Consider the following 25,244-nt stretch of genomic DNA (forward strand, 5'->3'; position numbering starts at 1 on the left):
ACAGTATTTTTTCCAGCCTATCCATATTTTAAATATGATAAAACTAAATCATGTAAAATAAAGTAAAATTAGAATTAAAAAAAAAAAATTTATTAAAATAAAAAGATAATTCTCAATTTTTCTTTATGAATTTTTCCCAATTCATTAGACTTAGCACAAATTTTCTTTTTTTTTTATACTGTATGCACAAATAGTTCATTTTTATCAGTAATTCTCACACAAAATTACTATTGCAGGTTGTTTTCTTATTTTAAAATATGTTTCTTAAGTAAAACAGTATGATTACTATTACAATTTATTAGTAAATAATATATATTGCATTATTCTGATTAACAACCTCTAAATGACTGAAATGAGACTGGAAAGGCTGGGTTAACACTTAGTAAATTGCAGTTGAAGGGATTCTTCCTTACTCATCCTTAAGGAATACGAGCAGAGGAGCAACCCAATTATTCAAAACAAGCACTCAAATTGGACAATGAATTCTGTGTGAAATATTAATCAACAATAGTCAGAAGAATTAAAACTTTTAAAACTAACAAAATAACCCCCAATTAAAAAAATGGGTTAATTTTTATTCAATAACACATATAATATTTTTTTTTAGTCTGCTAAAAACAAGTACAATTTTTTATTACATTAATCGTGGTTTTTATGAAATTTCAAACAGGGGGATGTACTGAAGAAGTTTTATTGGATTCTCAGAGTATAATTTTTAGAAAAAAATTTCAGAGTTAAAAAATTAAATAACATAAAATTTGAGATAATTTTCACACAAAATACTTTAGGTGTTTTGAATGAAGGTTCTTTTCTTACATGAAATAAGATTTGTTGTACGGATTAACAATCAGACCATGCATATCAGTGGCAGCTCATAGTTAAAATTAGTGGGTGCTGCTCCAGAAAATCTTTTTCTGGGCCTTATCAAGGCCAAGGTTAAAGTTTTCTTTAAAATAAAAGAACAAAAAAATGAATTTAATAGAATAGCTGGAAGCAGGATAATAATCCAATTCTACACTCTCACATTCAAGAACATGGTACACGGTTTTTAAGCCCATTATGCTTAAAAACCGCATTCAGTTTAACCTAATAAATAATAACATATCAATACAGGTAATATTTTTTAATATTATTAGAAAAGAGCTTAATAAAATATTCACTTAAAAACACTATAGTCCAATGGTGCTTAATTAAAAATACTATGTAGAGAAAAAATACACAATTAGCCTTTACTAATTATCTTCTATTTCGCCCTTCCAGTGTATTTTTGGGACATATTTAGCAATCAAAGATCCCTTGCTTTCCACCATCTTCTGATCACTACTGAAAAAACAACTAAACCATTTTCATATTCCTTCCACCAACTAAACTAGACAAGGGACGAACAAGGTACATTTCAGACACACGCAGAGTAAAAAAAACTACCTTACACCAGCATGCCACGGTCGGCACTGCAGGAGCAACAGTGCTCTCTTTCCCTTGCAGCCTCACATACAGCTTCCTATGTGCACATGCACACAATTGCCAAACACCATGCTGCTAGAACTGTGAAATGCACAGTTCCATACAAAGATTTCTGTATCTTTTTTATAAACTGGGAGGTTAACTCCTGACAATAAGCTTAAGGATTAAATATAGTACAAATATAAAGAAAAAAAGACACATTATATTAAATGTTATTGATAATATCCAGTGGAAATATGGGGTTCTGCAGTTCCACAGTGCCTATATGTGAGCCGCCACTGGTGCACATCCTATTTATAGTAATACAAAAAGGAATTTCAAAATATTCTTATAAAAGTGAAACTAACATATCTGTCTTAAGCAGTTGTTTAATAATTTGTTTAATCCACTAAAAACAATAATGCCAATAATCAGTAACATTGATCTTGAGAAAAAAGTACACTGCCTATTTTCTACTATTGGTTTCCTAGTAGAGTTCGGCCATTTATTATTGGCATAGCTGAGTAAATCATAAAAATTACCTCCTCAAAACGAGGAGTACGCATGGGTTTTCACCATGGACAAAAACTACAGAGATGGTACAGTTATAGTCACAAGAGCTTCTCCAGTTTCATTTACTAGGGGTTTCATATATCCTGTGACAAAAAAATTATGCTATTCCTTTGACTAGAAAATAAAAATACTTTTTTGGAGACCTAGTAATAAATTACTTATGTAATTAACAAAGTAATGGAATTTAGTTTCTTACCTTTTACGGCATCCTACATCACACTAACGTTTCAACACTCAAAAGCCACAGTTATAAAAACATATCGTACAACAGCAAAATGATTAAATTTAATGATTTAATGTCACATAGTGCGATGGTGTACAGCAGCAATTTAAAAATTGGTAATTTTATGAACATCCCATTTTTACTTCCTTGTACGAAGTAAATAAAGTATTGTAATCATGAAAAATTTTGGTTTTCAGATTTCAATGGAAATACCAATTTTGACCATCCCTGAACCCATCTTGACTAGTTTTGGCGTGACATCTGTACGTACGTATCTAACCAAACTCAAAAATGATTAGCCGTAGAATGTTGAAATTTTGTACTAAGACTGTTGTAACATCTAATTGTGCACCTCCCCTTTTGATTTTAATTGACTGGACCAAAAATGTGTACACAGGGGGTTTCAATTTTAAAATTTTGGATTATGTACCTTTTCTTAACTGCAGTAATAAGCCTTTGTTGAGAATTTTCAATGATATATAACTGGTTATATTTTCATTCGTTCCAGAGTCAGTCAAATAAAATTTTAATTAATGAAATATTTGAATCTTACAAGGGGAAGCACATCAGTTCAAATCCGACTTCATATACATATATTTTTTTAACTTTTTTTTTTAATTTAAATTATTTATAAATAATTTTAACCTCCGATTGTAAAAAAAGTTTTAACATTAAATAATAATTCAATAACAAAAAAAAAATATGAAAAAAAAAATCAAAAGTTATTAATAAAATAAAATTTTATATACTTTTCATTTTAATTCAAAAATTTGTACAATCAGAGGTTAATAATTATTAATAAATCAATATATTTAAATTTAAAAAAATATATATGTATATGAAGTTGGATTCAAACCAATGTGTGCATGGTTACGGATCCAACACGTTTTAACTTATACCACATATCTTACTCGAGCAACGTGAAACAAAATTAATATATAAACTAATATAAAATGCTAAGGAAAATTTAGGGCCATTTTTCTTATATATTTGAATACTGCATGTTAGTATTTTGTGATGACATGTAAACAGTGTAGTAATCACACACACAATGTGGTTCAAATCGGTGTCCCAAAGCCTGTGTCTTCCCCTTGTTAGCAACAGTAATATGGATCTTAGGTACCTTATACTAATTAGATATAAGACTTGGATTTATTTAAAGGGTAATAAAGGGACTTTTACTCTATCCTAATATTTCAGGTAAGATTGTTGAATTAATAATTGTATAAATATTTGATGTTAATAAAAACTAATATTTTTGCAACTGTGTAACTATTCACTTTATTAAAGAACTGGAGGATCATATCTCACTTTCAAACGAAATAAGTTTAAATGAAGTGCAGCAAAAAATGTGTACATATAATTTAATTTAGGCGTAGTCATGTGGTGTCACATAATATTTTTTTATAGAACAAATAGAGCCTAAGTCGATCAATCACTGTTGGTGATCATTTCAACTCCTGACATTTGTTCATTTTCATCCTCCAAATTAACAGTATTGGATTCTCATTATCACTAGCCTCTTGTAAATTCACACAAACACTGTTAATTACATTATCTAGCAGGCCTTTTATTTATATATAATCATTTTCAATTGTTATGACATGATTACACTTCAATTCCCATTGTTCTTTAGATATTATTCTAAACTTTTCTTCGCGTAAACAAGCCACATCATTAGTGTTAAAAGTAACATTTCCTCTTCCAACCCAAGATTTTAAATCAGACCAAATTAATTCAATCAGGATTGGATTAGGGTGGTACGGTGGCAGTCTTAGCGCAGTATGCCCTTTTCTGCCAGCAACCAATCTATTTGAAATGTTTTATGCCTCGATTCATGAAGTTGTACCAAATCATACAATTCATTTTTCAATGTCTTGTGAAAATAGTATTTTCATTTTTGTCAACCATTCTTTAATTACAGTTTTTGTACATGATAATGTAGGAGCTTTGTTAATTTCTTTGTTATGATAAACAGCATTATCCATTACAACAAAACTTTTAGGTGATTTGGAATGAATCTTTTCTTTAACCATCGTTTATAACTATCAAAATTCATAATATCATAATAATCACCAGTGGTCTGATTTGACTCATAATAACAACGCATTTGGAACAAAAGCATCTATACTCCCTGCATGGATTATAATTAGTTTCTGGCCCTTTGATATAGTAGTGGTAAAACCTTCAGGTGAGTTGTCGTGTCAGTTTTTGGTCCAGTGTGGTGGTTACTATGAACTTGACAGTGTAAATAATACGTCTATTTTCTCAGTGGTATTGTTGTAAATGAGTTAAGTATTGCATGCGTTTTAATTGTATGTCATGTGTTTCAATTAAAATTTTATAGTTATTTTTTGTTTACACCCAATTAAATCCAGTTCTTTCAAAATCTTATTAGGACTAGTTTTCCCTCCCTGAAAATTAATAAATTCTCCTAAATTTGGTAACAGATTTTTTTTAAAGTGGGTACAACTTTTGTTCAATGTAAAAATGATTTACTGTACATCTGATTACGCATTTGTTGAAGTCGTCAATGTCTGTTATTTGTTTTGGTATGTTGTGTTTTTTACCTGGAATATTAAAAGATGTATTTGTGTTTTCACAAATTTCTTTTGATTCTTTTATTATTCTACAAATGGATCGTTTTGAAATATAGTGGATTGTGAAACGCATTCACGAACTTTGTTTACATGTATTACAAATCTTCTGACACCTGCTGCTTTCTTCATAAACTCATATGCATTGGTCACTATTTCTCTAGCTTGACTACCAAGAGTTTTATGGAGTATGGTTGATTTTTTAGGAAACATATTTAAACAAGACAATTACATGGTAATTTGCATCTAACTTCTTGTGCTGACTGTATAAGCAATAATGTTGGTGGTACGAACCCAGTTACGAAATAATGTACAAATGCTACTACTAGGACTAGAACGCTGGAACTCCCAACTTCCAAATCAACTGATTTGGGAAGACAACACACGCTACTACTGCTAACCTCTAACGATTGCCTTAAATTAACTTTGTATAAAGCCTCGGGCTGGAAGTCTGTCTAAAATTGAGTTGCCAAAAACAAACAGCCGAACTCCAGTTAGATAATGCTTAGCTAACTGACATCATAAAATACCATAAGAAAACTTATAACTTTGTAAAACACAGTAAGTGAATAATAATCTGATTTGATTTTGCCCATATCAAACTACTATCTATGACTGTTATGAATTTTTTTTCTTTGTAAAAATACACTAACTTCAAAAATCTTCATTTAACTATAAAAAAATATTTTTTTTTTTTCAGTTTGTCTTTACATTTTGACTTTTTTTAAGCCAGCACAGAATTAAAAATAAACTAACAACCTACTAAACATAAATTTGGTATCAATTAAAAAATTCAAAACAAAAAAGATAGATTTAATAATAATTTCATTTATTTAAACATTACTTTAACTTTTAAACATTCTTTTTATATTTTATAATAATTCATTTTTAAGTTGATTTTAATTTTTTATGTTTGTTGTACTTAGTACTTTTTCATTTTCAAGCCAGTCTTATTCTGGAGTTCCAATGTCAGTGGTAGTTTTTTATTAAAGGTCCTTATGTACGTATTTTGAAATTGAATATAAATCTGAAAAACTAATTTGTTAGTGCTCTGAATATTAATAGGAGAATCTATTAGCTTGAAATTCATTTCAATTTAAGTTCTTTGGACTTTTCATAGGACAATTTTTGTCTGGCTATTAAGGCAACTGCAGCTGTGATTTAAATGTTTTCAAGTAAATTTCTTTCTGTTACATATAGATTTAGAAATAATAATTTGTTTCATTCTGATAGAAAATTATTTACATTGCAAGTCTGTAAGTTACTTAATTGTCCAAAAAAATTTATAAATTTACAAAAGAAAAAATTAAAATCAAAGAAACATAAAAAATTAACTTTTCATAATAATCTGGTTGATAAAATAGCAAATATAATTGTTTGTAAGTGGAAGGTTACTTCCAGTAACCTGAAGATTGCTCAAGCGATCAATTGATTCTTTATGAGATTGCTGGCGGTTTGGGTGAGTGCTACCAATGTAATGTTCCGGTTCAGCAGGGTCGTTTCTGCACAAGCATGTGAACTGCAAAAAATTTGTTGATTTTCTTTCGGCCAGGCTTTGAGTTCTGGATCGGAGTCTGAAGGTTCTGAATTTAGAGGATCTGACAGTGAGTCTATCAGCGGCCATTATTGACGCCACTGAAAATTCAATTCCCCAGAATTCTGATCGAGAGGCTTGCTCCAAGTTGGAGCAGGGAATTATCAGCTTCGAAACATGCTGTCAATCATTTACAGAGAGCTTCGAGAGAGCTACAGAACAATGGGCAGTTCTTGTAACTGAATAAAGAGATCTCGATATTTTTAGTTGACGGCAATAAGTTCAGGTGGCAAAGAGGGATTCCTGGCGTTCCTTTATGCATGATCAAGGGAGCAAGGATCCCTGGGGAGTCGTCTATTGGTTATTGGGACACAAACAACGCAAGGACGTTCTTCTGTCTGCCCTCTTGACCCGGTTTGGCATAATTTCAGAAATGTCTGAGATCTTACACAAATTACTTGACGATTTACTGTTGATTTACTTGATGACTCTGAAGCTGGAGAAACCACAACCATCTGCAGGTGTGGCGTGAGATTGCTCAGTTTAGCAGGGATGTAGTGTCCTTGGAGATTACTGATACTGAAGTGCATCAAGTTATCTGCAGTTTAGGTAGGGGCAAGGGCAATGCCCCAGGTTTCGATGGAACAATGGCAGAGCTCCTTGTTCACTCGATTGAGGTTAGTGTGAAAACAATGACATGCATGTTTAATAAAATACTGTTTGGAGGATACTTTCCAGTATGTTGGAAGACTGGTATTGTTAAATTGTTGTTTAAAGAAGGCAACAAGGATCCCGTTGTTACTTCATCGTATAGGGCCTTCAAATTACTGCCAGTTATTGGTTAAGGTTTTCAAAAAGGTTCAGTACCTGCGTATAAATGAGAGACTGATTTCATAAAGCTTATTGATGGAAAATCAGTACGAATTTCACCCCAGAAAGGGTACCGAGAACACCATACTCTACAAGATTAGTGCAGTAAGAGCTAGCAAGGAGGAATATGTACTGGGAATTTTCCTGGACATCTCTGGTGCATTCAATAACCCGTAGTGGCCTTCTGTTATTTATCAATTACAGAAGAGACAATGCGTTGATAGTGAACTGCAAGTTATGCAAGGTTACTTCAGGCATCGGGATGTGCTGCTTTGCAAGGGTGAGTTTGAGGTAGGCAAGATGCTGTCTGAGGGTTTTCCTCAGGGCAGCGTGTGCCCTGAGGGAAAAAGCATGCGAGTCCAATGTTGTAGGTGGTAGAGTTTGATTCCTCTCTGTGGCTGAAATTGTCTGGTGGGTGTCTCATCGTGGCTTATGCCGATGATGATCTCCTGCTGGTCGAAGAAAGCTCACAGAGACAGGTTGAGTTCCAAGCCACTCAGGGATGCAGTATACAAGTGTTGATGACCCCACAACTCGAGTTGTTGGGTCATCAACATAAGATGATGTTCAGCCTACAGAAGACTACAATGATTCTTCTTAAAGGCTGTTTGGCAATGAGACGTCAGGTTCATGTTTCAATGTCAGGTCTTCATATTAAATATGTTCAAGTTCAAAAGTATCTCAGGGTGTTTCTTGATAAGAAATTGTAGTTTAAGATACACCTTAATTACATCACAGAGAATTTACATGCCTGACATTTGGTATTCGACGAGTGGTCAATCCTGATTGGGGTCTTAATTTTAAGACTGAATATCCTGTATAAGGGTGTATACAAGGCAATTATGCTATATGCAGTGCCTGTTTGGGCAGACAGGCTAAAATTTAAAACCAATAGATATATATTATTAAGAGCTCAACGCCTTAAATTGTTAACGTTAATGGAAGATTACCATACTAACTCACGGGAGGCAATAGATACTCACGGGAGGCATTGCAGGCGAGAAACTGATAGATTTAATTGCATCAGAAAAGCAGCAGCATTATGTTGCTAAGAAGTCAGGTGAATTGACTTCAAATAAAATTAGCAGGATAGAACGGCATGGCAATGATTTATGGCAGGCCAGATGAGATGAGGTGAGGGTGGGCATTATCGCATGATCTCTTCCCAGATGTTGTTGGTTTGCAGGGCACCCCTTGAATTCTCCCTAACGAGGACGTATTTTCTTTCTGGTCATAGCGCCTTCCAAGACAGACTCCAGCAATTTGGCCTGGTGCATTCAGGTGTGTGGCCATATCATGGACAACTGGATGACACATACCACGTAATTTATAAATGTGCAAAATATTACGAATGCGCACAGAGACTATTTATCAGCACGAAATTAGATCTCAATGAGAATTGGAAAATCAGGCCAAATGGGTAAGCGTTGAAAATTTCATCGGGTACCTGGCATGAGAACGGATTGCCATGGGAATTTAGGGTTCCGCCTGGTCTTTACTGTGTCTCGGTTCTGTTCTCTTGTTGTAAGGTTTGATGCTTTTGTACTGTTTTGTTTATTTAGTTTTATTTTAATTTCTTATTTAACCGTTATGTTATGCATGTTGAACTCAACTTCTAACCTATCAAGTACATAGTGGCATTTTTAATTTCAGTTCATTCATGTTACTCAGTCTTGTTAGACTCAACACAGATGTATTTTGTTTTAAATAGTTCATTTCCTAGTAGTACACAAATGGAAATATCACATGTGGCATTCTGATTGAGGCACGACAAGGCTGAGAGATGCCTTTTGCTGGGGTTCTGAAGATGACCTCTGGTAAAGCCCATAAGGGCTAGCTACAGAGAGAATGGCGTGATGACCAAAACTGCCACATAGCAAATCCTTTTTCTTGTTATTAGAATTTATTATTAAATTTGAAATAATTACAATCAAGGCATAGTTTTAATAGTTACAATTATATTATAATAGTTATTACATAATAGGTTTAATAGTTGTAACAGTTTTAATTGCTATGGGATCACCTCTTTCTGCCATCATGGCAGATATTTTCATGAATAATAATGAAAACACCATATTACCTGCAATAATTAATAAACACCATACTATTTTATATAAAAGATATGTGGATGATATTTTAATCATTTTTAACCAACAAATTAATATTGAAGAAAATATAATACTTAATAAGATCAACATACTGGACGAAAATATTAAATTTACCATGAGTTACAAAATCAATAATAGTATTAATTATTTGGACAACAATTAATATGAATTTTACTAATAATAAATTGGATATCAACATCTACAGAAAACCAACCCAACAAGATACGATTATACAGTCTAAATCACTTCATCTATGGAACTAAAAGATGGCTACTTTTAATTCTTTAATCTATAAAGAAATTAAATATGTTAAGCATAACACACTAAAATGAAACACCAAATTGAATATTATTAAGTACATGGCAACATTAAACAGATACAATAATGGTTAATAAACAAATTACATTTTAAAATAAAGAATAAATTAGATATAAGAGAAAATATAAAACTACCTCATAATGATTTAAAAAAAGAATACATAAAGATAAAATTCTGTCCATATTACACAAACTTTGACAAAATTTATAAATCATTCAATTTAAAAACAACATATACTACACATAATAAAATCGTAAATTTTATAAATAACAAGAATCCAACTGAAATTTTAAATCCAACAACAAACAATTTAGATAAAGAAGCCATATACAGCTTAAAATGTTAGGATTGCCACTTGGAGTATATCAGTATGACTAATCTTTCATTTTCTATCACAGCCAAAGAACACATCAATTGTATAACGAAGCGCTATAAAGATTGTTAAACCTTGCAAGACATATATTGGAAACTAAATATAAATATGATCCCAATAAATTTATTGAAGTACAAATGTATTGAAGTATTGATTATTCCAATAATTTTATAACACTAGTAATCTTGAGAAATTTCACATATGTAATAATAATAAATTAATTAATAAACAGATTCGATTCGAGGATGATATTTTTTTGTACAAGCAATTGATGAACAACAATTTTTAGGTTGGCTAACTTGACTACCTTTCCCCACTCCACAATAATCATAACAGTGACATACTTACAAAACACACGTTATTTTTACTTTATTGACGCGATCAGTTGTTATGACTATTTCTTAAATTTTATTTATACTTTATTTTAATATTAATTTTTTTTAATATTAATTTAATTTTGTTTTTTTTTTAATATTAATTTATATAAAGAATTATCCTCCTGAAGATGGCTGAATAGCTGAAAATGTTAGAGGAAATATACTAATTGATCGGTAAGGTGATTTCAATATTATATTTTAATTATAATTTACGAACAGTGCCATATTTACAAAATTAAATTGTAAACAATTTTTACCGTTAATAAATAAATATTTGTAATACTGATCTTTCTGAGAGTGGATTCTTGAGTCACCAAATTTAAATAAGTAATTTAAACCAGAAAATAAAAATTCTAATGGAATAGTGATCAATTTTAACTTCTTACACGCTAATCTGGAAAATTCAAAATATTAATATTTTGGATCTCCAAATGCTGATCATTTTGAGAGCAGTGATCTCCAAATGCTGATCATTAGGAGATAATTAATCTCCAAATGCTGATTGCTGTTTATAAGTTAACTTTGGATTGACTTAGTAAGATTCTACAAATGGACCCACACACAAATCATATCTGCTATGATATACTGCTTGCTTTGAATTCCAAGGTAAGAAGCACGCGGGTAATATTTGCAAGATTAACTATGTTTCACAGGTTATGGGATTGAAGAACATTATTGGTATTTCTGTTAAAAGATGTGAAATACCATGTGACATCAAGACAATGTTAACACTGGTGCAGTAGCAACTGATTGATTAGGACTTGCAGTCAGTCCATTTCTAGGTTTAATCCAGTAAATAGCAAGATTACTCTTCAAGGAATTATGCACATGATTTTTTTTTTATTCATATGTCTTTCTTTATAGCCGAATTATTTGCTTATTGTAGTATTACTTATTGTAGAAGTATTTGCTTATTTGCGTATTGTAGGAAGTTATGTTTTAAGGATTATATTTCTAATATTTTTGTTAATCCGATATCGTACTATTCAACTTGAATGAAAATGAGGATCTAGCTCATATAATAATATTTTACTGGCTTATTTACAAACATACCAGAAAGTATTATTTTAAGAAGTGTAATGTTACTGGGAATACTGACACTGATATTGTTATTACAAGTTTTATAATTTAATAACTTTATTAGTTATTAGTTAGTTTAACTTTATTAGTTTTGTAATTTAATTTTAAAAAAATAATTGTTAAAACTTTATCAATAAGTTAAATGTATAAAACTTTGAAAGTTTTTAATGAAGAGATGAATAGATAGATAGCAGTACTTTTTATTTTAATGGAAAGTTGCTTTTTTATTATTCTCCACAGAAGCAATATGGTTTTATTACATTAATACAGTAAGTAGGTTACATTATTTATTACATTATTAATTAAATAGGTTTAAAGAATGTAAGAAGATTGAGTGATTTTTGTTAATATTATATATTCAACTGCAGTAAAAGGATTTTTATTTTGTTACTACTGTTAGCTACAGTTTAGATACTTCTTTTTCTTTACTTTGTATTTTATTTTTGTATCTCTTTATATAATGGATTACAAGGATCTACAGGTAAAAAGGAAGATGTTGGAATTAAAATATGAAAAAATGTTATAAATAATGTGATTTTTTTTTAATTATTTAAAGTAGGAGGAAGGAAAGAAAGAAAAAGAATTCTTATTAATTTTTACTTTGTTTAATTTAATTAAATAAGAACACTGCCAAATCTTTATTTATGTTATTTGATACGAAGTAAAATTTATTTGTATTATTAGACATCAAAATATTTTTTTTTAGCATTATTGTTATTATTTGTTGTATTCTGTTTATATTATACTAATCATATTATATTTACTTATATATCAGGCATTAATTCAAATGTTTGTACAGAGTGATTTTTTAGTCCTGTTACCCAATTGCTAATGTCTGGTATTTTTTTTCTAAGAAAGCAAAATTTTGTTTTGTGACACAAAGTTGGTAGCGCTACTCAAGCGGTATAGATACAGCAATGTGAGTTGATTCTCCTTGAACTGTGTAAACTTTTGTGTCATTTCCGGTCATGTTACGAACAGAATGTCTTTTAACATAGAACGAGTTTTCATTCTTGAAGAAAATTTTGCTATGAAATCATACGCGAGTGTAAAAGAATCATTTCAAATTAAATTTGTTGGTGTTCCTCCACCAGAAAAAATGTCAATTTCTAGGCTAGCAAACCGATTTTGAGAAACAGGTAGTGTTTGCGACAGAAAACGTAGTGGTTAACCAACTCGCTTGACAGATGACATTTTAGAGAATGTGAAAACAAGATTGCTCAATTCTTCACGCAAGTTGGTTTGTCATATTCAAGTGTTCAGAAAGCTGCTAAAAATTTTAATTGTATCCGTATCACGTACGATTAGTCCAAGAGCTTCAGCCTCCAGATTTAAACAAACGATTGCAATATTGCCGTTGGTTTAGGTCTCTCGTAAATGATAATGGAATGGAATTTTTAAACACAGTGTTCTTTAGTGATAAAGCTTGGATCCATCTCGATGGTTATGTGAACAGTCAAAACTGTCGAATTTTGGCGGTTGAAAATCCTAACGCTTTACAAGACAAATCTTTGCACCCTGAAAAAATTGGTGTGTGGTGTGCAATATCTAGTCATTGTGTAGTTGGACTCATATTCTTCGAACAGACAGTAAATAGTGAAGTATATAGGAATACTGTGGGCCAATTTGTGTCCCTCCTGGAACCTCAAGAACGGTATTGCTGGTTTCAGCAAGACGGCGCTATATGCCACACGTCTCGAGAAACCATGGATTTTCTGCAAGAGTTCTTAGATGATCGAATAATAAGCAAGGGCTTATGACCTCCAAGGTCCCCAGACCTCACATCTCCTGACTACTTTTTGTGGGGCTATATTAAGTCTGTGAGGCCTTCAAAAGCAATCCTCACACTATTGATGAACTTAAACTCAATATTACAGACTTAATCACGAATATTTCCAATGCAACTCTTAAAAAAGGTTTCTGCTAATATGCTGAAAAGAGTCTGTGAATGTATAATCGCAAGAGGTGGGCATTTTGACAATTCTTTAACAATTATGTAAGTAATAGCTTTTTATTAAATCTCTTTTGTAAGTAACAAATACATTTTTTATTCCACCTAAATTTTCCTTTCTTAAATTACATTTAAAATTGGGTAACAGGACTAAAAAATCACCCTGTACTAGCAACTCTTTGCATGGGCATTTACCTTTAATGAAAGTTACAAGTTCAAAGTTTTTGGGCAGAATTTACCACCATTTCTACAGGTTTTCTTTAAGTAAATTGAAACTATTAAAAACAATATAGAAAGAGGTACAGTTTAAGGTGATACAAAACATTTTTTTCTGTTTTCATGCAATAATACTTTTTATCATAATCATTTTTTTGAAAAAGGAACTAACATAAAGACCCTGTATGTGATGCACATCTATAGAATTATAAGATTTCCACTGTCCCTACTGACGCTGTATACTGTATATAGCAGGTGTGGCCAAACATTTAGCTTTTAGGGGCTACTTTTTCCATAAAATATAGTCTGCGGGCGACTATGGATATGGGCAAATAATTTTAAAATTTTAGAAGATAATTAAAGAAGTCATTATATCGCCGATTTAAATTGCAAACTTCCACTTTTGGTCAAAAATTACATTTTCACACTATTAGAAACAGAAAAACACCTTACATTGGCTATGAAACACTGCTATTATGCACCTATTTAATTGAAATCACGTGACAAACAAAAAATTTATGCGTTTTAAGAAAGTTGTGCAAAATATGCTGAATATGAGTTAGCAGGTTTACAATCTAAGCCTACGATATATTTTTTATTTTATGAATTCAAACAATATTTATTAAAATTTTTAAAAATACAATGTTAAGAAATAAATACGAACAAAACATATTTTTTATTTTATGAATTCCAACAATATTAATTAAAATTTAAAAAAAAACAATGTCAAGAAATAAATATGAACAAAACAAATTTTAAGCATACAATTTTTATTTGGATGAAACTTGGCATTGCATAAGAGCAGCAAGTTTCTCAAAATTTGGCTCATATGAACTTAAAGCAATTCTTAAGCATGACTCTAAATGTAGATCCGTTATTTGCGATCGCTGTTTTGTTTTGATCGCATTCATATAAGAAAATTCAGATTCACATAAATATGTGGAGCCAAAGAAGGCATTGAAACGAGCAACAATTGTCCAAATATTTGGATATTTATCTTTGCTTATTAGTTTCCAAAAATTGCTATCTGAAACCATTGATTTTAGATTTATATCGCATTTAACATTTAGTATTTCTTCTTCTAATTCTGCTATATTTGTAGTATTCTGTGCAAGACTTTCAACGTCGATGTCATTAAATGGGTAAGATAAAAAACAGGCAATATCTAAGTTCACTTAGTTTGAGAAATCTTCTATCAAATTCATTTAGAAGCATTCCAATAACATCAGCATATTTGTCGTAAGCAACAGCCTTGTTATTTTTAGATTCATCTGCCAGATTTTGATAGTGTTTTAAATCACGACGCTTTAGTTGCATTGCAAGCATATTTAATTTTTCCTTAAATGACTTCAAAATGCTAATCATATGTATTATTGTTTTACCTTTACCCTGTAGTTGCTGATTTAATTGGTTTAATTTTTCAGTAACATCACAGAAAAAAGCAAGATCGAGAAGCCATTCTTGATCATTTAATTGCGGATATGAATCACCTTTAGATTGTAAATATGAGGTTATTTGTGGCAGAAGTTCTCTAAATCTTGCTAAAAATGTAGCATGACTTAACCATCTTACATCAGTATGAAGTAACAGTTCATTGTGTTCTTCACCGCATTCATTCAGCAAAGCGCGAAACTGACGACGTGACAAACTTTTAGATCTTATGGAATTTACAATTTTAAACGCAACATCCATAACATGATTGAATTTTAACACTTTTGAACATAATATTTGAGTATGTATGATACAATGATAGTCAATAAAATTTGGAATGTCATAATCACCTTTACACAAAGCAACGAAGCCACTTTTGTTGCCAATCATTGCTGGAGACCCGTCAGTGGTTATTGATACCAACTTGCAGATTGGAAAATTTGTTCGTGCAATATAATTTTTAAATAAATCAAAGATATCTTGACCTCTTGTGCGATCATGCATTGGAATAATAGTTAATAATTCTTCTGTAACCAACATATCATCGAAAACCATTCGAATAAAAACACATAATTGTGCAGTACCGATATAGTCCGTAGATTCGTCAAACTGCAGTGATAATACAACGCATTTATTAATGTTTTCATGTAAAATGTCTTCAAGATTTCGGCTCATTCCTTCTGTTCTATGCATAACTGTATTTCGCGATAACGACATATTTTTGATTAATGTCATTATTTCAGATTTATTTTTAAAATTCTGAAACAATTCTTCTCCAGCTTTAATGAATGCCTCTTTCCATATTTCCCCATCTTGAAACGGTTTGTTGTGTTTAATCAAAGTTTCAGCAACTTTGAATGAAGCAATCGTAGCTGTCTTCGAATTTGTATTGTATTTTAAAAAACTATTTTGTTGTGCAGTTATTTGTGCCTTCAGTTGTTGCACTTTTGTTTTTCTTAACGCAGTGCCACGTGGATAATCTTCTTCGTAATTTTTATGATTTGTTAGATAATGTCTTTTAACGTTTTCTTTCTTAGACAAAGCTACTGTTGCATTGCAAATAAAACAGATACATTTATCTTTCATCATAGTAAAGAAATAATCTTCTTCCCATTCACTGTGATAATGATACGTTTTTTCCTGCTTGTACTTGGATTATTCATTCTAAAATAATAGGGTTAAATATTATTTTAGAATTTACCTACTAAAGATATTATTACGGAATATTTAAAACAATAACTAACATACTTACTTCTGTTCGCTATCACTGACTGTCACTTCACTGGCTGTCACTTTACTATCTAACTCTCTAACACACACTGATACTGATATGCGCCCTGTCTATGTTCGCTACAGAGAAAAAACAAGTTGAGACACACGGCCACACAGCTACCAACTAGCGCCGACAGAGCGCGTTCAGTATTATTACATTGTTTATCTTATCAGGATAAATATAAACAGTATGTGTATGTTTCACAAATAATTTATTATTGTAAGATTAAATTATAGAATTAAGAATTTCAATCATTTATTTAAGTTAGAACAAATTGTTCAACTTTGGCTTCGCGGGCTACTTTTAAAGCCTTTGCGGTCGACCGCGGTCGACTTGTTGGCCATCCCTGGTATATAATGTATATTGGGTCTGAAAAATTTAAGATGAGATATATTGATTTTGACAATTTTATTAATGGTGCTACATATCTTGCACAGAATTTCACATTACCTACCCTACAGAAGACCATATAACATCATCTAATGTGATGCATACATAAAGAATGTCAGGATTCCTCCCTACCTACTTGCCGGGCGGTAAAAAAAGTTTTTTTTTGTCAATTTTCACTGATTTTTTGTATCTAAAAATTTTTTCAACACCATGGTACCACCTACAAAAAGCAGCTGCATCGATTGCAACAAGATTTCAATCAGATTAATACGGAAAAAGTTATGCGCAAACATAAAAAAATATACAGGTACCTCCTTTTTTGAAGTCTGTTAAGAATACAAAAAACAATCTACAAATTCCATAAATAATTCTGTTTTGTAAATATGATAATTAAATTAAGACTGCATTATTCCTGATAATTTGTACTTTTTTTGCATAAAAGTGAATTCTTATTAGTTTTAAAACATACACTATACATCTTAAATGTAACAATGCACAACACAAAAAATAAGCATATAAAAAATTTAACAAGCTAATGGTATATTAAAATTATAGAAAAGAAATTAGTACTGATATATACATTAAACTTACATCTAATTTTACACTTTCTTGATTCTTCATTATATCATCTGAATTGTTTATAAGTAAATGTCCAAATTCAGTAACTTTATCATCAAGCTTTAAAGCTAAGCTGTAAAACAATTCCTGTACTCGAGCACACTTGGCAGCAAATTCATCTATCTCTTGTAAATAATGAACACAACCACTGCAAACAGAGTTCGGCAAACTGTCAGCATATTCACCATTTACCTGCAATAAAAAAAAAAAACTATATAAACACAAAAACAAATTAAAAGGTTAACTGCTAATAGCATCTTACTTTAGTTACAAAAAAAAATATATTTATATAGAAAAAAATGCTGTAAGTAGAATCATACAGACATAAAACAGACTGTGGATAAAGTGATAAACTATACTAAAATAACGTAATGGTTATGATTTCTGGAGCATCTAAGGAAAATAGAATTCTTTAATATTTAAGGAAATGAAACATGAATGAAATGTCAAAAACCACTGACAAATTCAGCAGGCCAATTTTTATCTGTAATTAAAGTGAAGATGATTCGCAGAGTCATTTTCCCATGTAGTCATTGAAATTTATTAAGTTAACTACTACACAAGCTGAGCTTACATACAAAAACGTTTATGTTTGTAAACTATGAAGGAACTGTGACAACAGCTCAAATAAAAGAATATTTAAAAATATAATGCATAATAACATGAATTATATTTCTTAACATATTGCTTACAACACAACAGATACATGACGAACAGTTTGTTTTGTTTTTTTAATAGCTAAAATACAGCATTGTACAGTATTTTTCACAATTATACAGTAGTATTCAGATCAGATTACAAACAGTAAGCATGTTCTATTGGCCACTGGTTAAAAATTCCCATTGCATCAGTAAATTTCTCATAAATTTTGTAACCAGTTTACAATGATAATGTTTATTTCTACTTTCAATACTGAATGTAATCACAACAGAATTCCACTGAAAAATATTTATTATAGGTGTGCAAAAACTAATAAAATTGTTCTATTTTTACATGCAAGTTTATTTTTAAGCAAAACATGAAAATTAGATCTAATAAAATGTATCTGTAAATAGATTTATATTTTATATTTAAATTCAGCTCCTTTCTGTTTTATCCAAAGTATAACAAAAATTACACCCTGAATTCATGTAACATACATAATAATTATAAAAAAATGGTTCATCTAAATGTCTCACACTCAGTGAAATGGTAAAAAATATTATATTATTTACAATTTATTTAAAAATATAAAATTTAGGTTAATTTCTATTACAAACAAATTTTTTCTTTTAGTGTTTTTATTATTAAATTACCATAACTTTTTATATTACTCCTTAACTGCAGACATATTTCACTACAATCTTATATAACCTCACCTCTTATTTCACTTCATAAAAACAGTTCCAAATTCCAATTCAACAAACCAAAATTAATGTTAAATAAAATGGATATAATTTTTCAATATAAAAGTTATTCAATTTAAGTTTACCACCTATTCTGAACTTATGCTGCCAGTGCTAGTGAAACACTACAGAAAATATCACTGATGCCTTTAAAAATTCTGCAACAGAAGTTCTTTCTTTTTCTGTTTAGCCTCCGGAACCACCGTAAGGTATTACTTCAGAGGATAAAATGTATGAATGTAAATGAAGTGTAGCCTTGTAGTCTCAGGTCGACCGTTCCAGAGATGTGTGGTTAATTGAAACCCAACAAAGAACACCAGTATCCACAATCTAGTATCCGTATAAAAGTAACTGCCTTTACAAAGATTTGAACCTTAGAACTCTCGACTTTGAAAATCAGCTTATTTGCAATGATGAATTCATCACTAGACCAGCCCAGAGGGCATTCTGCAAGAGAAGTTAAAACAAAACTTCTTTACAACGTTAAATAGTACATGAACATGTAAAAATGTACAAGAATTTTTTCAACAAAAGATGTATGTAATCAACAATACTTTTGATATTATTATGAATGTTAACGACTGATATATTTAATGACAGCACTGAATATTATACAATGTATTATAAATTACATACCATATTTCACACAGTATTTCCAATGACTCTTTTAATTACAATAAAAAGTAATAAAACTTTAGGAGTTAAAATAATAATGTAACTAATCATTCCATTAGTTCTAAGAGAAAATGTATTTAAAAGGGCTAACAATTAAACACAAATCAGAATATAATATTCAATGTTGTCATATTAAATAAAGTCAGAAATGAATAAATTCCCATACAGCTAACGTTAATGCTGCAAGCCTCTCACCACTATTAACTAAAACCTTGCTTCATTAATATTACTGTATAAACTTAAGAGGTAGATCTTTCAGTGAATCCAGTATGTACTAAGATTGGTGTTAAATTAAAAATAAACTTTTACAAAGGCCCTACATATGTAGTAGTAGAATACATTCCATGCGGGTGATTAATGTTATGTACATGGGTAATATTATTACCAATTCAAGTTATTTCAATTTTAAAACATTAATATTTTGATAACTTGATGACTTAATAACTTATTATGATAACGTAATGACTTAAGAGAGAACTACGGCCAATAACTTTCAATTTGATAAACATCTTGTAATACAGTTCCCTGACTATACTATTCATCAATGTTTATGTATTAACTAGTTTGAACAACTGTAAAGATAATTATCTGCTCAGAAAATGTGACAATGAATTTTGTAAAATCAAACGTAGGAAGCAACAAATCATTCTTAAAAAATAACCACTCTTCCTAAGCAACTTTACAATAAAATATAGCTACAAAAAAAAAAAGTTTAACTCAACATTCGCGACCAGCAATATTATCATCATGTGCTGGGTTGATTACACACATTACAAGTATACTAAAAACAAACATTTTATAAACGAGATTAATCAAACATAAAAATCCTGTCACACAATGAACCATGTATGGTTAGCGACCAAAGATTAGCATTGTAAAATGAGTTCACTCTGAAAATAGTCGTATGTTACCAATAAAAAAAAACAGATATTATCTACATTTTATCATCAAACTTACTACAATATTTAATTTCAAATACTTTTCAGCTTTTTCAAAGATATTAATTGGCGCGTTTAACCCTTCATTAACAGACAATGGAAAACAAACATCTTGCGAACCCGCACATAAACGACACCAACTACGCCATTCAGCACTCATAATTATAAAGCTTTACTTTCGATTCTATCATTTTCACGTTTATAATTATTATAACCTGTTGTATTCACATTTTTCCGACCGGCAACAAGAAAAGCGACACTAACTTAATTAACTACTAATAAACAATCATCACGGCACACGAATACCCAATGCTACTTATCAAATGGCTGTCAACAAAGTGGCACAATAGAGAAAATTCCCATTAAAAACTTTATGCATTTTTAAAAATAATACGAATAAAATTCACTAAATTATCCAAAACACAATTTTTTAATTACCATGAACTTTCAGATTATATGCAAGAAATTAAACAAAAAATGTTGGATAATATCAACAGTTTGTACAGATGGAAGAATTCGTCGCGGAATAAATTCAAATTACGTAATACTCTAGTGAAAGGAAGGCGTTCCTGTAGTTTATTTACATTTTTTAAAGTAGTTTTCTATGCAGTTTACATCTTTTTAATTATTTTTTTTCGGAAAGTATTTATAAATTTTTAAGTTCTATATTAATTAAAATTTAGCTTGCAACATTATTAAGATTTATGGTTTAGTTAAATCAGTGATAAAGTTATGTATAGAAAGTAAAATTGTAAAGCAAGACAAAGATTGGAATATACAAAACATTATTGAAACTACAGTAAAAATACTGAAGCTAAGGGATTAGCAAATTACATAAAAGAAGGAAGAATAAAACAAAATAATAAAAAAAATTCTCATTTACCAAACAAGAATGAGAATTACAGATAAAAATGTATAAATTTGAATTTTAAAAGATGAGAAAGTTCAAACCTAACAGACATCATAAAATAACAGTTAATGCCACTATTATTATCCAGACTAACACAAATTTCTTCAACTGAAATATGTTTTTGAACTCAGTTCACAATCGCACTTTGAACCATAATTTAAAATGTCTGCCTTCATGAGTTCTGAATATCTTATTACTGCAGGATTATACAGAAATTTATAAAAAGGTAAGCTGATAGTGAATCTAAACAATGTACCTCATCAAAGTGAGTTTATAAAAATTTGATTCACCAATTTCAAATTAGAATTTTAAAAATTTATTCTTCTGCAATAAATATTGCAAACATTAACTGGAAACTATAATTGTTATTAAAACAAAAAAAAAATTAAATTGTGTTCCCTTTAAAGTTGGTCATCTCTTGAGGCCATTAAATTAGCAACATAAAAAATCACCCTTTTTTTTCTCAAAGGAAATCTGTGAGATTATCAAGGTAACTTCTCTAAAAAAACTTTTGAGTAAGTTGATGAAATCCATCTTTCTGGTGCAAGGAATTCATGAAAATTGCATTATTAATTTACATGAGTGCTACTATCTTTTGCACTTTTTATAAGACTGTCTCAAATTTTATTATTTCAGTATTTTTATTATGCAATAATGGAATTATTTCAATCATGACTAAGGATACAGAGTCCCACAAAAGTTATTTCATGAAAAATTAAGGTAAGATATGTCTTATCTCAATATTCTCAAATAGATGGTTTATTTAATAGAATTTAAATAATTTAACAGCACAGAGGAATAATATGAATCTTAAAAAGATTAATTTCAGTGAAACAATATATATATATATATATATATATATATATATACATATATAAAAATATAAATATATATATTTTTTTATATTAACATTATATGTACATGTTAAAAACACATTTTTTTTTTTTGTTTTTTTATAAAGTACATTTTAAGAATATAAGTTATAGAAAACCATTTTGTCTAGATGAAACCAGGATCCCAAACGAATATTTTAAGACAAAATTTTGATTTTAGTTGCTGTTGGTAATTATTCATCCTGTAAGTTTTATTAAAAATGGGCTTTGTGATTCTTATGACATCTCTCTTTTAAAATATCATACCATTCAATGGTAATGTCTTGCAGAAAAATAACTACATCTATATCAGAAGGTATACTTAAACAATATTTTGTTTTAGTATTTAGAAAAATTAGTCACTGTATGTATTGCAACTACACTAGATCAGATACATTAAGCTATGCTTCTCAGGTAAACATATAGCCCTTTTAATTGCATGAATAGAGTTCCCATTAATGATAAGAGTATTATTTTTACAGAATAGTAACATACAATAGTTGTCCACAAAGTAACATTTTTTGGGTTTTGTTGGATGATAAATTTTTGTTTTAATATATTTTGAATTGATTTCATTTCATAAATGACATGAAATCACAGTTCTTGGTTTCGTAAAACTCCAGATTTTATTTATACACTCTATATACTGAAATATTTATAAATTAATAATTAATCATTAAAATACTTACTGATTTATGATACATATTTTCTTCAGACTCATCATATTTTGAATTTGATAAATTGCTAAAAAATTAAAGTGGCAAAAATGATAATCCAATAATGAATAGCAAAGATGACTAAAGTACAGAATTATGAATAATCATGACATCAAAGAGAAGTTAAGTAAGTGAGGTATTTAGAGATAATGATAAGAAAAAAGACTGCAGAATTATGGATGCATGGGAAGACTGACCAAACTTTTGAGTAAGGTGTAGTCTTGTCCCTCTCCTCAAGTCGACCATACCTCAGATGTGTGGTTAATTGAAACCCAACCACCAAAAAACATGCATCTATGATCTAGTATTCAAATCTGAATAAAAACAATTACTTTTTATCAGGATTCAAACCTGAGAACTCTTGACTTTGAAATCAGCTGATTTATGATGGCAATGTAACCATTATACCAGCCAGGCTGGTTAAATAAACAGTTATGTACATTTAAATCAATAATGTAAAAAATAAAAATTTAAATCAGATTACTCTTCAATAACTGTAAAAAATTAAGAAATTTAGCTAAATTTAGCTACATCACCTGAAATACTACCAAATCTTTGTGGTAGTTTAAATCTCTACTGTAATGCAGCATTATATACATATTCAATAGTATATATTTTTGATAGCATAATCTCTATTGTAATGCATGCAGCATTACATACATATTCAACAGTATTGTGACAAAATGTTCTGTAGTAGTTACACAGAGAGGGCCCAAACTGAGCTGGAGGCATTCTTGGATACATATAATGCCTGCATTGACGAAGGGATGCTCCCGGAATGCTGGAGATGCCAGCAGTTGATGCTGGTGCCAAAACTGGGAGGGATCTGGCACTTCCCACCTCGTTCCAGCTGCTGGTAATGATTGATGCTGCGGCAAAAGTGCTAGAATGCATGTTGTACTAAAGGATTGCTGGAGTGATTGAAGAGGCAGGCGGGATCTCTGTGAGGCAGTTCAGTTTTTGCAGGAGAAGGCCCACCTTTGACGCGGTTGCCGGTGTATGTGATACAGTAAAAAGGACACATAGAGAGGGTGATGCCATGATGCATGTCCTCGTAACACTGGATGTTAGAATGCTTTTAATTCCATTCAGCATTCTGCAATTTTGAGGTATCCCTAGAGGAACTAAGGGTTCCACAATATCTAAGAAGAATGGTTAGATCATACCTCTCAGGGAACAGGCTAATATGCAAAGCACAAAACGAGCTAATAGAGAGAGTTCTCATTCCGCAGGGTTTGGTCCTCGGACCGACACTGTGGAACTCGGCATATGATGCTGTTTTTCGGTCCACCACTAGGGGTTACATTGACAGGGTACGCTGATGACATCGCCTTGATGGTCGAGGCAAATACCAGGCGAGAGGTGGTGGAAAAAATAAAAAAATCCTATTACGTCATCAGTAACTGGATGGCTGGTTTGAGATTGATCATGGCTCTTGAGAAGACGTAGGTGATGGCGATTTCCACTGCAAAAAAGAGGTCGGCTTTGAAGATAGCACTGGAAGGTAGAGAAATCTATATGAAACGGCCATAAAATAATACCTGTGAGTTTGGTTGGCCAGGCTTAGGTTTGGTGCCCACATATACAAGCTTATGAGAAGGTGGAGAGGATGGTACAATTAATCTCAGGCCTTCTTCACAACACTGGTGGACCTGCACAGTAGTGGAGGAGACTGCTGGCTGATGTGGCCTACTTGACAATGGTGTATGGAGCCAAAATTTGGACTGGCATCATAAGATATGGCATATATCAGGAGAAGTTAGAGGCTCTCCATAGGAGGTGCTGCTTGAGGGTTATCACATCATATTGAACAGTCTCTCTTGAGAGGCAGCAGAGGTACTGGTGAGACTCCCACCAATAAATTTAATGATTGGGCAACGGAGAAGAATAAAGGAGCTGGGCCATTTGCCACCAGATGGAAAGAAAAGAAAAATTAAAGAGATCACTGAGGAAACTATTCAGATTTGGCAGGAGCGGTGGGACAGTGGAACTAAAGGCAGCTGGATCCACTGTCTCATAGGGGATATCTGGAGCTGGTGTTGGAGATCATATGGCTTACTGGGCTATGAGCTCATGCAGTTCCTAGCGGGCCACAGTGATTACCGGTCATGTTTGCATCGTTTCAGGCTGAACCACTCAGACCTATGCCCCCAGTGCGATGAAGAAGAGATCTCTCTCCATGTATTTTATGAGTGTACATGATTTGATGTGGAGCACACAGAAATGCTACATACACTGGGTGAAACAGATATGTTCAGACCTGAGGAGACACTAGAAGTAATAGTTAAGGGCAAGAAGGAATGGAGGGCTGTCAAGGATTATGTTAAAGCATGAGTGTGAAGTTTCGCGAATACGAGGATTTCCGCAGGGGAA

General features: G+C 31.1%; 1 protein-coding gene across 2 annotated transcripts in view; it reads right to left on the reverse strand.

Annotated features, from left to right (window-relative positions):
- LOC142326011 (uncharacterized) overlaps positions 1–20,898 on the reverse strand; it is a 93,505-nt gene extending 72,607 nt beyond the window's left edge. The window contains exons 1-2 of one of the 2 annotated variants that reach the window (XM_075368074.1): positions 20,812–20,898; positions 17,349–17,567 (exon numbers count right to left, since the gene is read on the reverse strand). In XM_075368074.1, the coding sequence (XP_075224189.1) occupies positions 17,349–17,567; positions 20,812–20,814 (222 nt within the window). In that variant the 5' untranslated portion in view covers positions 20,815–20,898. Of the gene's footprint in view, positions 1–17,348; positions 17,568–20,392; positions 20,758–20,811 lie in introns of those variants that run through there. The other variant, XM_075368065.1, reaches the window with a different exon arrangement.
- Between the last annotated feature and the right edge of the window lie 4,346 nt (positions 20,899–25,244).

This window comes from Lycorma delicatula, chromosome 1 (genome assembly GCF_047948215.1).
Source record: "Lycorma delicatula isolate Av1 chromosome 1, ASM4794821v1, whole genome shotgun sequence".
Classification (NCBI taxonomy): domain Eukaryota; kingdom Metazoa; phylum Arthropoda; class Insecta; order Hemiptera; family Fulgoridae; genus Lycorma; species Lycorma delicatula.